Source organism: Nomascus leucogenys, chromosome 2, assembly GCF_006542625.1.
Source record: "Nomascus leucogenys isolate Asia chromosome 2, Asia_NLE_v1, whole genome shotgun sequence".
Taxonomy (NCBI): Eukaryota; Metazoa; Chordata; class Mammalia; order Primates; family Hylobatidae; genus Nomascus; species Nomascus leucogenys.
The window spans coordinates 43,291,122-43,306,941 of record NC_044382.1 but is presented as its reverse complement, the minus strand read 5'-3'; the positions used below and the strand labels follow the sequence as shown (position 1 = coordinate 43,306,941).

Here is a 15,820-nt window from a genome sequence, read left to right as displayed (position 1 = left end):
ACTAGCAAGCATTAGCTGGGTTCTGGCCTGAAGCGTCAGTTAGTCTAAGGGAGGTGCACTCATGCAAACAAGCAAGGATGTGGGAGCTCCTAGAGCCTCGGAGCATCAAAGAGTCAAGCCTGACTGTCCTCTTCTTCTTGCTCTATTTTTAGCTGTCTGAGTCCAGGACACGTTTGAGTGTCCCAGATAGGAAGGTGGTAAAGAGATTTGATAAAGGGACTTATTTTCAAGGTAAGTGACAGAACCAACTGCAGGCTCTGCCTACCTCAGTCTTCCAAGCTTGTAGGATTCCTTCCCACATCAGAAATGACAAGTGAGATGGATGCTGGCTGAAATGAATATCAGTGTAACAGGATGTGCTGCTGACAGGAACAGGCTCTCTCTACCCACCTCTAGGAGATGGAGGCAGGGATGGGTTGTGGCCCTATGACTACCACCAAAGGGATATGCAACATCTGACCTGAGTTAGAGACTGGAAGTCAAACAAGCTGAAACTTGGGATGAGGACACTTTGTTAGCCAAAACCAGATGGCAAGATGTATTTCTAACAACCATCCCTTTTCCTTGGGGTTTTATTTCAGGATATAGTCAAGCCCAACGGCTGGGCCTCATCCAGTCTGTAAAGTGGATAAAGATCACTCATGGGACCCTGCTTCTTCCCCAGGTCAGGAGCTGGCTCCATAAACTGCACAAGGATTGGCCAAGTACCCACAGGCAGCTTCAAAATGGGGCATCTGCTCTCAGAGGATGCTGGGTGCCTGTTGGAGGAGTGTGAAGGCTCTGGTCATTGACAAGAGATAGGAAAAGGAACAAGATTACTGGAGACTCCCTTCCTCTCTCATACTTTAACCCTAATGTTAATAGTTAACATCTGGGCACTTACAATGTCCAGGCATGGAATAAGAACTTCACAGGCATGCTCTCACATCGGCCTCATAAGAACCCGATGAGAGAGTTACTGTGATCCTCATTTCACAGAGTATAAAACCATAGCATGGAGATGTGAGTGACTTGCCTAAGCCACAAGTAAGAAGTGGCAGCTCTGGCACCAATGCCCAGACTCTAAACCATCCAGCTCTAGAACACAGTGGACCCCAAGTGGTCCCCAGAGCTGGTCACCAAGGAGATGCTAGTCCTAGGTTGGCACTGCAGCTCAGCAGTCCTCTTAGCAATACCTGGGCATCCAGACCCCTCCCATCTCTCCCACAGGGGCCTTTGGAAGGCAGAGGGCCTGGCCCAGCTACTTCAAATGGGCCTCCATGTGGCACATCCCATCACCATGCCTGCAATTGTCATGCCAGGTGTTGGGCTTGACTACATGCCACCTGTAAGAGTCTTGGCCATGCAGAGAAGAAAACAATCCCTTCTTAGGAACTTCAGTGACACCTAAACAAGCAGGGCAACTCTGGTAACTAGTTAACAAGCATTCTCCAGAAAGCATTTCCTGACACCCACTTGTGGTCCTGTTTCCCCCCTTGCAGCACGGGTGGTCCTGCATCACCACAGCCTTTCTCTTGCCTATACCTATTTCTGGACAGGAAGCCCTTTGGGGGTGGGGATGGTGGGTTGGTGTGTAGCTGTGCAAGGGACATCATAGCTCTCAGCAAGGAGAGCTTGAGTGGGTGGGACTTCCCTCAGATGTCTGCCTAGTGTTGGAGCACAATGTCGGGGTCACATCCTTGATCAGACCCTGAGCTTCTTGAAGGCTGGTACTTCAGTTTCTCCCTCTCTCTGTAGCTTCCCCATGTTCTGGGAAGGGGCTGGCCTGGCACCCAGCAGGCGCATCAAGACAGATAAGTGGTTGGCAGAGCCCTTCTCCCAGTTCCTGTGGGGCTGGCTGGCACCTCTCCAGGGCTCAGCTGATTTCTCATCCTCAGAGAAGCCTTCCCTGGCCAGCTCATCTCCAAATCTCCAAGCAGCCTGGGCCCTCGTTTGGCCTGCTTTCACTCCTTGCAACACTTTCAGTCTCTAAACTATCTAGGTTGGCTGGCTGGCTTTTCCAGACAAGAGTGTGAGCTCCATGAAGCAGAGGCCACTCTGCCCTGATCATTCCTGCACTCTCACACAGAGCCTAGCATGGTGCCTGGCAGACAGCATGTGGAGTGAATGAGAAAAAGCCTTTAGGGAAACAAAAGTGAAGAGGAGAACAGAAAGAGGGTCTGGACACACTTCCTTCTCACTCAAGGGCCAAAAAACAAAGTTCTAAGTGGGTGGATACCCAGAATGTCTAACATCCACGTGCTCCCACATCTCCGCCCAATCAGCTAAGGGCTGGTCACCTTCTGAGGACAGTCAGTGTGGGTGTGTGGCACTGAGGGGTGGAACAGAGCAGCATTCTCACTAGACATGGCCCCAGAGTCTGGCTCCTCTCCCATCACAAAACAGGACATAAGTAACCACAGCAGTGACTGGGCACAGCACTAACTGCTCAGGACATCCTCCTGAGGTCAGTTGGGCCTGGTTCCATGTTGGGGGCAGGCATGGTCATGCCAATGACTCAGTGCCACATACAGGCAGAGGAAATGCTTCAGATTCAGCCAACTATAGCCCTGCTGGAAGGTCTTCATAAAATTTAAAAATACATATTATTCTTTAATATACAAGAGCTGATGTGGCTGATGCCAGAGTAAGGATCTGCTCTGAGCTACTTTTCCAGGGATAGTGATGGGCTGTCCTGGCCAGTCCCATGCCCCGCTGTGACCTGTCCTACACACCCACAATAGCTGGGGATAGGGATGATGGATGTGTGAGCCACTGAGTCAAGGTCTCTAGCCCCCATGGGAATGGAATGCTGACATCCACCTCAGGAGCACTGGGCTCAGATTCAGAACCAGCTATGCCCAGACCAGGAAAACACAGATTTCTGTGCAGCACAGGTAGTAGTTGCCTGAGATATGACAAAGCAATGGTATTCCCCGTTCATGCCCTTCAAAAAAGAAGAGAAAGCTAGATGGAAGAAAGGACACTGAGGTTGTACTTGACCTAATGATGGTGTCTGTGAACACCCCAGGAATGGGCATCATGGCATTCGGGAACCAGGGGCTGCCTGGGTTTGTGTAGCACATTAGCTTTCCCATTATGTGCACAGCCCCTTTGGCCTTCACAACAGCCTGGAGTTGGAGTAGGGATAGTTGACTCCATTTGAGTTGTAAGGAAATTGGGGTCCAGGGAAGTTAGGTGGCTCCCTCTGGTCACACAGCATGTACACTAACTAGGCAAGAACTAAAATGTCTTCTGTTTCCTATCTAGCAACTTCTCCCAGTCTCCCTGGCTGACTGCCAATGCTATACATAGCTTTCCTAGGTGTGTCACCTAAGTTCTGGGCTTGTTTCCTCATCTGCACAGAAGAATCATGCTTAGTTCACATTACCAGGCCTGCCACCTATAAGAGTCTTTGCTAAGCAGAAAGTCAAAAGTCCCAAAATATGTACAAATACTTCAATCTAACACTACTACTTTTCATGCTTAGATGCTTTCAACAGAACACAAAAACTTTACCTTCCTGATGACTGTGTTTGCTATGGGGAAACCCTTGGCCTTGCCTTACTGAGAGAGCAGAGAGTGCAGGAAGCAACCCAGCTCTTCTGCTGCCTGGTTGTATCACTTTGGGAGAGGTACCCTGTCTTACTGAGTCGCCCCTTTCTGGCTGTAGCAGAGGTGGCTGCAAGAATCAGAGTACTCTTTCCTGATCAGACCCACCTGATCATGTCTCAGGCAATACACAGCAAAAGCATTACTACAGGACAGCAGGATTTGGGTCCCTTCTCAACCCCTTGCAGGCTGTATACAACCCCAGACAAGTCCTTTATGCTTTGAGGCATGGCTTTCTCATCACTAAAAATGGGGTTAGTCTCCCTCCCTTCCCAGCTGGCCTTGCACAATTGCTATGAAGCCACAAATAAGATTGTATCTGTGAACAGGACCAAGGACCCCTTGGAGAGAAGGCTGAGTCCCAGACTGGGGCAAGGGAAGTCCAGGGTAAGGTTGGAATATCTTATTGTGTTAGAAGGCAAGGAAATTTACAGAAGTTGATGGAGCCATGGCAAAAGGATATCAGAACCAGCTTGAAGACCAAATTTGAGGTGATGTGAGCATTAAAGTGAGTAATGAAATGAATGTTACTAAATTTTAAAAAATCTGTAAACCAACATTGATACTTCAAAAAAAAAAAAGAGGAAGGGCACAGGGAAAGGTTTTATTACAAAAGAATGCCAACTAAGAAATGCAGAAATAAAAGAAATTTTTTAAATCACTATTTTATAACCACCAAGAAATGAAAAAAAAACCCACTATTTTATAACCACCACTGTAATAACAAATTCAGGTAAAATCATCAAGGGTTGCTGAAGCCACTGGGTGAAATAGCGTGGTACAGGATGTGCAAAAATCCAACAGATACCACCTTAACTCAATAAGCAAGCAGAACATCTCCAGTGATGGGATAAACCATGTCAGGTGCCTCCCGATGTGATGCACAGAGAAGGATGCAGCATCTCTGATGCCATTCTCCTAAGAAAATGCTCATCCTGAATCTAATCTAAAACCAACCCAGATTGGAGGACATTTTGCCAAACAACTAGCCTGGACTCTTCAAAAGTATCAATGTCACAAAAGATTTTTTAAAAGCTGGCAAACTGTTCAAAATTAAATAAGACTAACAAACTGGCAGTCAAATGCAATATATGATCCTGAAATGGATCCTGGATCAGGAAAGAAAAACCAAACAAAATTATAAAGTACATTATTGGGACAGCTGAGGAAATTTCAAAATCGACTATGTAACAGCCAAAAATAAATACAGAAATATCTACATGTATGCCTGCATGCACACACACAGTGAGGGGAGATAAGGCAGATGAGGCAAGACGTTAATAACTAGAGAATCTAGGTGAAAATGTTCCTTGTACTCTTCTTGTAACTTTTCTATAGGTTTGAACTGTTTCAAAATAAAAGAAACAAAAGTGGTCTTTGGAGAACTATGAGAACTTCTGCATTTGAGCCAGTGGTGTCTGGGTTGACTGAGGTACACTCACCTGTCAGGTATTCCAGGACGGCAGCCATGTACACGGGTGCCCCCACTCCAATCCTGTACTTGGGGTGGCCTTTCTTGATGTACCGCAGCATCCGCCCCACGGGAAAGATGACTCCTGCTTTGGCAGACCGGGAAGTCTTGGTGGACTTCTTCTTCCCACCGCGGCTCGACATGGCGGTGGCCCTGGAGGCGGATCAGTGAGCACACTGTGAAGGCAAGAGGCACACCGGTCAGGGTGGCTGGGGATGGCACATGTCCCCTTTCCAGGTACAGTCCAGTCCCCTGGAAGGCGCCGGGCCTGCCTGCAGATGCCACTGTCTGTAGCTGCGGGGCCCTCCAAGTCCAGGTGATACACTCCGCTGGAGCAGTTTGATCCTTGAAAAGAAAGGCTTGGTTTTGCACAATTTATACCATGACATCGATGTTATTGGCCACTTCCATTTAAATGTTACACTGACAATGACTGCTCTTAAGTGCCTTGCCATTATGCCACATGATGAAAAAGGAAATGGGATTTCTTGGCCACATTCTATAAACTTGTTTAATAATTGCATTTTCATACACTTGAGACCGGAGCTGATAAATTTACTGAAGGCTTCATAAAAGAAAAAAAGCTATGACACATTCCCCTAAAAAGATGATGTAAAGGCAGATACCTAGATTCTCTGATGAAAGCAGTGTCTCTATCTTAGATTCTTTATCTGTGAGATGCAAGAACAGCTTACAGGAGTTAGTACAGTGTATAGTCAGGTTGCAGTAAGAGGCCCTCTGAGCACTTCGAGTCCACTGGATGGGCCAATCTTTAGAGAAGAGAGAGAGAGGTGTTTTTCCTTCCTTGCTCCCAATCCCCAACCAGTCACCCAGTCCAGAGGAAAACCCTCCTCTACACCTCTTGTGGGGCTGTTTCTCTCCACCTCCAGTGATGGGATCCTGGTCATCACTATTTTAATCAAGTGGTCACAAACGTCTCCTGAGAAGGTCTCCCTACCAGAGCCCCCTCTCCTCTAATCCACCCTCTACCCCATGGGTGGGGCAATCTGGGTACACACACATCTGAACGTGCTCCGGCCCTGGCCTGAAAGCTTTCTGTGGCTGCCACAATTCTCAAGATAGAACCATGACTCTTGGCCTGCCATGTAATGCCCTAGAAATCTAGGCCCTGCCTGGGCAGTGGCTGTTCCCTTTGGCTGGGACCTCCATTATCTCTCACACTTGCCTCTGCCTTCTGCCAGCCCTCCCAAATGTTGGGATCTGGCTGTTTCATCCTCAGGGCCCCATGTGCTGCACACCACAGCACTGATGTACATGTCCCCATTCTCCCATCAGACTGCAGGTGGGTGGAGGGGTGCCCCTAACTGTATTCCTACTGTAGCACCATCCAAGGTCTCGAATGTTTACTTGGAGCACCCTGTTCATTTATGCATTCACTTCAGATGGGCAGATGTGGTCCCTGTGGAACTGGTGGGGAAAAAGACAATAAATAACCCCCTAGTCATTTAAAAGACAAATGTAATGTATGCTTCAAAGGGCCAGTGCAGGGTGCTGGGAGAAGAGATATGAGGGGAATTGGCCTGTTCTGGGGCCCCTTAAAGTCTTCCCTATGAACATGTTTGCTCACTGAACCAATTGGGCAGGTCTCCCATGTACTGATAAACTGACGTCAGGCTCCATGGTGTTTGGGGCCTTCCAGCACCAGCAGTCAATGCTGTGACCACTGGAGGCCACAGGGATAGGAGTCCCTGTTACTCTGATGCTCAGCCTATACTAGGGACATTGTCAGGACATGCCATGGTCCACACTTAACACCTCTCTGATCCCAGATGCATCTCAAATCATTTGCCTGACAGAGAAGGCTGTGAGGGCAGCAGACAGAATTCTGGGCACTCTGGGGCTACTGTGTAGACAGGCCCAACAGAGGTAAGACGGCAGAGGCCCTGGCCCTGGAGTGATGTTAGAAGAGGCCTCTGTCATGAGCGCCCTGTCAAGGAGCACCCAGTCTTAACTGCTCACTGAGGGCTAGAGAGACCCAGAAGGGTCTGGGTTTTTCCGAAACAATTAGTTGGATCCCTTCCTTTCTGCGATGAACTCCGTTTTAAAACATTCCCTGCAAAAAGGTGCCTGTGCTCACTCTGAGCAGGAAATGATAATGTGTATATGTGTGTGTGCCTGTGTTCTCAGGCAAGGCTGTCATTGGGTTTCCTAGCAATCTTTTGCTTTACTACAAATGTGTTTCACAGACCAACAACCTGATGCCTTTGGACTGAGCTTTTAAATCGGAATGTCTCCCCTCTTTCAGCAGGGGAGTCCTGTGGTCAGTGATGATTAACAGCAGCTCAGCCCTTTTCCTACTAGAGCACAAACTTCAGCTTTGTTTCCCAGCTGACCAGCTGGGCATGTCTGGGGCTGCCTATGTGGGAAATGGACAGTGCTCTCCTTTAGAGAGGAGCCGTTAGCACTCAGAAACCTGGCAGGGTCCTAGACACACTGACTCCTTAAAAGTGGTGCTCCTTGTCTTTCCCTCCTCTGACTCTAGCTGAGTCTTTACATCAACATGCCAGTGACTCCCAGGTCTCTATGCCAGTGCAACACCTGGCCGCTGAGCCTCAGAGCTCTGTTGTGACTGCTGATGGCAAGGGCCCACTTACAAGTCCCATGGGTGCCTTGAACTCCTCTGGGTCTCTCAGCCTCATCAGTGGCAATGTCATGCACCAAGCTAGCCAAACAGCAGTCAACCTGGCCCAGACTTCTCTGTCCACCCCACAGCACCCAAGCATTAGCCAAGCTCTGCTGAACCACCTGCAGAACCTCTCAGGCCTCTTCTCATCACCCTCCCTGCGTTGGTTCAGCCTCTTTACTTCTGACCTATTCTCACAGCACTAGTCTTCATCCATGGACACCAGGAGCAGCTCAGCCTACTCTGATGATTCCCCGTCAGCCTGAGCTTCTGAGCTAGCCACAAACAGCATCCTTCAGCTACTTTTGGTGGCACTGCTTCCTGTCACCCCAGCCCTGGCTCACATGCCTCAGGCAACTCCTGACTTCTTGAGCCTGTCACACTGTGTTAAGGATGTCTCTGAACACGCAGTTCTCCTGCCTGGAATGCCCTTTGTCCTCTTGTCAACTTGCTGAACTGACACTCACAGCCTCCCTCTGCCATGGAGGCTTTGTGGCCATGACCACAGCCTGGAATTGCTCACTGCTCCATGTTCCCATAGTATATATATCCCAGCACATGCCTCTCCAACTTGACTGAACTGCAAGCCATTCGATGTGAGGCACTGTAGTCAACTCATCCCAAGAAAGGTCTGAAATATCACAGCTCCTCCAGTGCCACCCTGCTGGCAGAAGAACATCTTCACTTCTCATTCTGAGTCAGGCTCCTGTCCAATAAAGCGGCCTCAAGTCTGTCTCCCCACCAGTGGGGTTGTCTTGCAGAGATTCTGTACTTTACCCCTCCCCATGTTCTTCCTGCACTTCTATCTATAGTTCCCCAAGCTGCAGCCACAGCTATGAAAGAATTCTGACTAAGCCATGAAGGCTTATGACATCCAGCCATGTGTGGTAGTTTTCAAAACACCCTTTTGAAAATCAACTCATAGTTGTGCAGTCTCCAGATAAACCCATGAGTGTGCCAGGTCCATCCTGCTCTTCAGAGGTTTATGCAGGTGTGGGTAGCTCCAGTCAGGCACCCATGACAAGGGGGAGAGTGACTGTGCGGCCAATGGCAATTGAGCATTATGATTAAAAAGTAGAAGTCCAAAGCCAGACTGACCTGATTATAACCATGGCTCTGCCACTTATTGGCTGTGCACTTTTAAGCACGTGATTTAACCCCTCTGAACCTATATTCTTATCTTTCAAGTGGAGATGATGCTAGTAAGGGCCTCAAAGGGTTGGTGGCAGAAGTGAATCAAAGCATCCATGTAAGGGCCTGATACTCACTCACTGGGCAAGTTCTCAGTAGTTAACAAAAACAACAATGTGTATAAGACGAAAAAAGGCCATCCTCTTGCAGAACAGATCTTGGACATTTGCACTGAAGATATTGCTAGCTGCTGTAACAGATAAGTCTCTACAACTTATTTCTCACTCCCGAAAAATCCAAAATGGGTTTCCATGATTGGCTGGTGTTTCTTCTCCACAAAGTGATTCATGGATCCAGATGCCTCCCATTTTGTGACTCTCATATCTTCAATGCGTGATTCCCAGGGTTGCCATGGAAAGAAAAAGACCATGGATAATAACCTATGAGGGTTTTAAGGGGCCAGGCCTGCGAATGGGGCACATCACTTCTGACCACGATCCATCAAGTAGAACTTAGTCACATGCCCACAACTAATTGCAAGAGAGGTTGGGAAATATACTCTGGCTATTTACTCAGAAGAAAGGAGGAAACAGCCAGTCTCTGTCACATGACAAACCAATCTGAACGCTGACCCTAACCCCAGAATGAGTTACCAGCCAAAACCTGTTGGGCCCTGTTTGACCCATGTTCTGCATCCAGCCTTGTTTGAGAAACAGACTGCCCTACATCATAGACAAAGCAGCTTCCTAAGCACTCATCATCTCTGCAGGGCAGTGAAGCTGGTCACAGGAGAACAGCTATACTATCTGGTCAAACTGACAAAGTTGTGTTCTTCCTTCCTTCAGTAAACCAGGAGGCTTCACTCATGGCTCTGCATGCTTTGAAAACAAAGATAGGTCCTCAGGCAACTGTGTCTGTTGATCATTGCATATTAGCTTGACTGCTCTTTTGGCTGTTATCGGCCTAGAAAATGAAGGTTCTGTAACTGATCTTGAAGGGATCTCTGTGGTCTTTATTTCTGCAACTCCTCCAATTATAAATCAATCACAATAAACATTAACCTTGTTTATACAACCTCAAAGCTTACCCAAAGACAAACTTTTGTAGAGGAGCTGGACAGAGAGATGAGTCAGGCTACAGTGAGAAGCAAGAGAGTCTGACCACAGGCCCCTCAGCAATTGAGATGAGACTGGAGCAACGTAGTCTGTTCTTTTAGCACAGGACCAATCAGAAGGCTGGCTATGTAGACCCCATGAATAAGGTGGACATGAGAACAACAAGCTGTGTACTACCAGGCGGGGCAGTAGGGGCAAGAAACCAAAGGGCCATGGAGGCCCTGCCACAATCTCCTATCCCTTCCCAGCAGGCATCCTAACAGGCTGCTCCGTGCACTACAAACCACCTTCATTCCCACTGGCACCTTCAGCACACCCAGCACACTCAGTCTGGACATCTCTCTAGCCCTTTGTCTGGAGTAATCCTGCCTACTGGTCCCAGTGCCTTCTCTGGCAATGATCCATCAACGTGCTCCCTCTTCTGCATTCCTGCCATGGCCATGCCTTCTGTCAGTCACAGTCTAGTTTGGGGCAGCTGCATGTCCAGACTCCAACCTTGTGCACAGGCCCTGTTGACCTCCAACACATCTCTCTATTTGCAACAACCAGAGATCCACCAGGATGAATCTCTCCCTCCCAGTTCCCTCAATGGATGTGTTAGCTGCAGACCCAGGGCCCAGCTAAAAGTGCCTCACAATCTCCCTCAGCCTGCCCCTATTCTTTAATATACTCAATTATTTTTCTTACTCTTACATACAGTACTCTGCAAATGCAGGTTCCAGGCCTTCCTTCTATCATGATTGCCAGTCACTCTAGATCCCATTTACATATAAACTCTGAAACCAGCTATCCCATTCTTAGCACTCAGTGCATGGTATCATCATTGCCTGTTTACCTGTCTGTCTTCATGAAATGAACCAATTTGCTCTACTCACCACTGTATCTCCAAGCACCCACCACCCTGCCTGGCACCTGGTGGACACTCAAATGCTGGCTACAAGGTAGCTGATTAGTTGGCACTGACAGTGGATAGGGAGAAAGGAGAGGGCAGCATTTCCAAAGCCCACAGGACTGGGAGCTATGGCTAGTGGGACACCAATCAGAAACCTTCTCTTGGGCATTCATGTACATGCACCTGGCAAAATCCCTATAGGAGCCCAGACACTCAAAATTCAGGGAGCTTGTACAGCTACCTTGGGGATTCTTAGGAAAGGAACACTCCAATTGCCCTGATAGCTGGGCATAAGCCACACAGAGGCCTTATGACTCTGTGACAGTTCTATGGTTCCAGTGACCTCTCCTCCTGCCTCTGGCTCAGTACCATAGATGCAGGAAAATACCTTCCTCACATCTATAAGAGATTGACTCCTGTTAAAGCTACAGCACAGAACCCCTTAAACAATCAGGGTACTCATGAAACCACTGGAATAGTCAATCATGAAGTCTTTTATTATCTAAGCAATGAATACATGCCTATTGATCCCGTGCAATATTGATTAGAACTGCTGGGGAGTTGCTAGTCAAAGAGCCCTATCTCCAGCCCCTGAGGATAGAGGAGTCTGAGCTATCAGTGCTCAAATAACTGCTGATGAGGAAGAACCACCCCATCCATTCTGGCAGCTGGATAAATGCCCACATATCCACATGCATTTGTCACCTTCCCATCAACTCCAATCACAAAGGGAAACCTGAGACACTTAATTCTGAAGGACAGGACACTAATCCTGTTTATGGCATTCTCTTCCCTCTTCTGTTTACTCCTATCACACCAAATGATTAACGGTGTCACCCGCTGTCATGTCCCCAGAGGCATGTGGATATACTAGACAACCATTGCTCACAGAGAGCTGGGGTTCACAAGCTGCACTCTGATTGGCTTGGATCAGAGACCTGTTCTAGTATTCTAGCCAATCAGGAAAAATCTCTCTCTCCATTCATAAAACACCATATCAAAAAGTGAGCCAGAACCTACAGTCCACGCTCGGTGAACTAAGGGATTGCAAACAGAAGAGACAGACCAACTGAGATAGTACATAAATCATAAACTATGCATTTTGTTCCAGCAGATGTGTCTCACTCCTGTTAGTTTTCAGTGGCAGGAAGAAACAAAACACAAACACAAATGTCATTCACCACAAACAGTTTTGGGGAAGCTAGTCTGGGATTGAAATTTCACCTCTGCAAACCCATTCTGTGATGTGCTTCCCTAGATGCACTGAAGGAACTGTGCAGCTTGCTACATTTTAACAGCAAGTTACTGCCTGCCTGCTTTACAAAAAAACTTTCCTACGTACTCCTCTCTCTTTTCAAGGTTGTGCCAAACTCTAAGATAACCAGTCTAATGGAAGGCTACTTAGAGAAAAGTTAAAGTGTGGGCTTCAGAGGACAGGACTCTGATGAGGCTTAGCATGTAGAATCCACTCATTATTTGTTGAGTAGACGTGTTCCCAATAAGAATAAAAAGAGCACCTGATCCTGTCTCTCTCCTGCTCAGAACCCTTCAGTTGCTCTTAGGATAAAGTGTGGGTCTGACCAGAACCCTTTGTGATTTGTCCTGTTTGTCCCTCCCTGAAGCCTCACCTGACTCCGCACCAGGACTCAGCCATCCCGAGCCTCTGGCAGTTCCCCACATGACCTCTGTTCTTTTCTTCTAAGATGCACACATGGGGTTCCCCAGGCCTCAAACACTTGTCCCCATCTGCCCTCCTTTGCCCAGCCAACTCCTACTTGACCTTTCCATGCCAGATAAGGGTTCACTCCTGGCTAGGTTACTGTCCCTGCTGGGGGGCTAGTTGGGGCCTTCTACACTGATTTTACAACAGCTACTTGCCTGCCTTCTCCCAAAGTCAGCTCCCCCAGGGTAAGGGCTAGGCATTTCTTAATCAGAACTGTGTCCCCAGTGCCTGAACAGAAGCTGATTCTCAGGAAATCTTTATGGAAAGACTCTGAGACACTGACCTGACAGGTTTGGTCCAAGCAAACAAGCTATACAACTCTTTGGAATGAAGAGTTGAGTCACTCAGGCTCACTTGTAAGCGCTGAGACAGGGCCCAGTAGACCTCTAAACCTACAGAATATGGGAAGGACCCACAGAGATCTGGGCCCCACTCACTCCTGCCCCTTCCCAGCCCATATTCTAGGAATGGGGCTCTGAAAAGCCTGTCCCAAATCCTTGGGGACACTCAAATAAGAACCAGAGGCTGTTGCAATTCTGATGAACAGCACATATAGAGTCTTGTTGGGTTCTTCGGCTTGAGGTTTTCAGTTTATGCTTTTATTTAAATAAATCTCCTTTAGGTGACTTGGGGCCGCATTAGCTCTGAAAGCAGGTCCCAGAACACATGCACTCTGAGCTTCTCAATGGGGAGGGAATGCGAGGCGCTCCTCAAGTTCGCCTCTCTCAGGGACCAGAAGAAACATCAGATGGAGATGTGCCACTCCCTGACACTGGCCCATTTGGTAAAAACTAAACCAGTGGCATGGTTGTATATTAGAATGTCACATGTGAAGTTCCAGACAATTCTTAAAGTTTAATAAAATGTGAGTTAAATTATGCCTCCTTCTAAAGGCCTGCCGCAAACAATTTTCATTTACACAACCCTCTTAATGCCTTATCTAGGGATCAGCACTAACAATGGTAACAGATCAAAACCAAAGAACAGACTGGAAAGATTTCTCTCTCCTTGTAAAACTAGAAGGGGGAAGAATTTGAAGTCTTTCAAGAGTTTTGTTGTTGTGTTTAAGAAAACATAAGTTTAAAAACATACTCATCCTCATCAGAGAGTCTCTTGTGCAAGACTGAGATGCTGCTGCCCAACTCTAGTTAAATGTGTACAAGGGTATTAATTCCAGTTGCAGGCATGAGGTGTCCATTTCAGAGTTAACACCTCTGACAACAGGCTAGTAGCCTAAAGGTGGCCTGCAGTAGGTGAATTCCACCTTTTACAACTCGAGTCTCCCATTCAAACCTAAGACTGTTAAAAAATGCCCGACTCCCTGGAGCAGGGAGCTTTGGAACAAAACACTCCCCTCACCCCGTACTTTAACGGTAAAACCTCAAACCACAAAGGTGGAAGAAAAGAGGGAAGCTAGCAGGAGTGCTCTCTCTGTCTATTCTTATGTGCTGTTTACTGGGTCATTAAAATCTTACAAGGCCTTTATAGTCATTGTAATTGTTGAATTCAAGGTGTGTCCCAGTTGTTTGTACAGAAGTCTCTCACTTTGAAACTCAGAAACATTTCCCCTAACATCTTGTCTAAAAGAAACTTTCAAGCAATGTACTGACCAGCTCCTTGAGTGATCTGTGGACCCTGCAGAAGTGGGGGTGGGGAGCGCCATGTCCAACACCTGTTGTCAGGTGACACTGCCAGCAGCATCCTGCGCACTCACCTCCCCACTCCACCCCACCCCCAGCGAGGCTCCTTCCTGCTGGCCTTCTCCACCCGGGGAAGCCTACAGCCTTCCCGAGTTACCTTTAAAAAAAAAGCAAACCCTTCCCACCACAAAGCAAACAAAAGGCTGATACCGAGACAATCGGGAGCAGCGGGGGTTCCCGTGGCCCCTCTCCAGCCCATCCTTGGACCACTCCCAGACCCGGTCTCCCGCTCCAGCCCGGCTTCAGTCCCGCGAGTAGCCCCCGCCTTCCCCTCCTGCAGATAGCGAGCCAGACGCCTACACCTCGGCCCCCCGGGGCTGGGGCTCGACTTACTGTGCCGGGGGCCGGCAACTCGCGGGCCGGCGGGCGCCTCACCAAGTACAACTCCGCTCACAACAGCTCCCGGGCTCCCAGGCCCAGGCTGCCCAGCCAGCGCCGCGGGGCCTCCTGCGGCCTCTGGCCTGGCCCGTGAGCCCGCCCCAGGAAGGGTCGCCAGGGTAGGCGCCAGCACTGCCTTTTTCCCACAAAAGCGCCCAGGCGCGGGCAGGGGAATGCGTTCTGAAGAGAAGTTGGTTTCCGGGTTTCTTTTTTGAACAAAACCAAAGGGAATCCTGCGCGGCCCCACAAGGCCTGGGAGGACGTAGTGCACGCGGGAGGACCCGGCGTGGGCCATACCGAACCCGGCGGCCCGAGCCCGGCCAAGCACCACACCGGTGCGCGCCAGGCCGGGCCGCTCCCGGGCACTCGCGGCCGGACACGAGCGGCGGGGACAGGGAGTGCGGCAAGAGGGCCCGCGCGGCACTTACGCGGCGGCTCGGTGGCGGCGGCGGCAGCTGCAAGGTGTCTCGGCCTGAGCCCTCCTGGCCGCTCGCGCCTTTTCTCTCCGCGCTCCTCGCTGGCCCGCCCGCCTCTTCGCTTCCCGCCCGCGCGACCCGCGCTCTCCCCCTCCGCCCGGCGCCGCTGCCGAGTGAACTGGAACCAGTCCTCGCGGCCGGCTTCCCACAATGCACAGCGCGTCGCTCGTCACATCCCTTCGCGGCCCCGAGCGTCCGGCCTCCGCGCCCGCGCCGCCCGGCGCCCCGGCCTTGACCCCGGGCCCGCGCCCTACCCGCTGACGCCAGCCGCTTTGCGCCCAGGCACCAGCCCGCGCCCCGGACGCGAGGTCTGACCCGTGACCCCGGGGCGCCCAGAGCCCAGTCCTTGGGAAGGGCCAGGCCCCCCGAGAGGAGCTTCTTCAGGGCGCGTCCCAGACTCTGCGTCTCGAGTGAACGCCTACCGTGTGCCTGGCTCTGAGCACAGGACTGTCGCCGCCACGGCATCCTTAGGAACCTTCCCACTAACCTAGTGGGAAGGCACAATGGCTGTTACCAGCGATCGCTCTTCCCTCCCCAGTCAATGCCAACTCCCCCACCCCCCCGCCTCAGAGACTCCGCTGTCTTTAGATACAGGCCACCCCCAAGCCCTGGTCTGCCCCAAGATCAATTACTGCGCACCCGGTTACCCTGGGGTCCTTCAGTTAATCTCCCTCACCCGGAAGTCTGGAACCTGCCTTG

The 15,820-nt window shown here is 49.7% G+C and overlaps 1 protein-coding gene across 4 annotated transcripts in view; it reads right to left on the bottom strand.

Moving 5' to 3' along the window:
• The window catches only part of LOC100585611 (core histone macro-H2A.1), a 64,617-nt gene extending 49,258 nt beyond the window's left edge, over nt 1–15,359 (bottom strand). For all 4 annotated transcript variants that reach the window (XM_030828850.1, XM_030828868.1, XM_030828861.1 and 1 more), the window contains exons 1-2: nt 15,074–15,359; nt 5,034–5,238 (exon numbers count right to left, since the gene is read on the bottom strand). In XM_030828850.1, the coding sequence (XP_030684710.1) occupies nt 5,034–5,205 (172 nt within the window). In that variant the 5' untranslated portion in view covers nt 5,206–5,238; nt 15,074–15,359. The remainder of the gene's footprint in view (nt 1–5,033; nt 5,239–15,073) is intronic.
• Between the last annotated feature and the right edge of the window lie 461 nt (nt 15,360–15,820).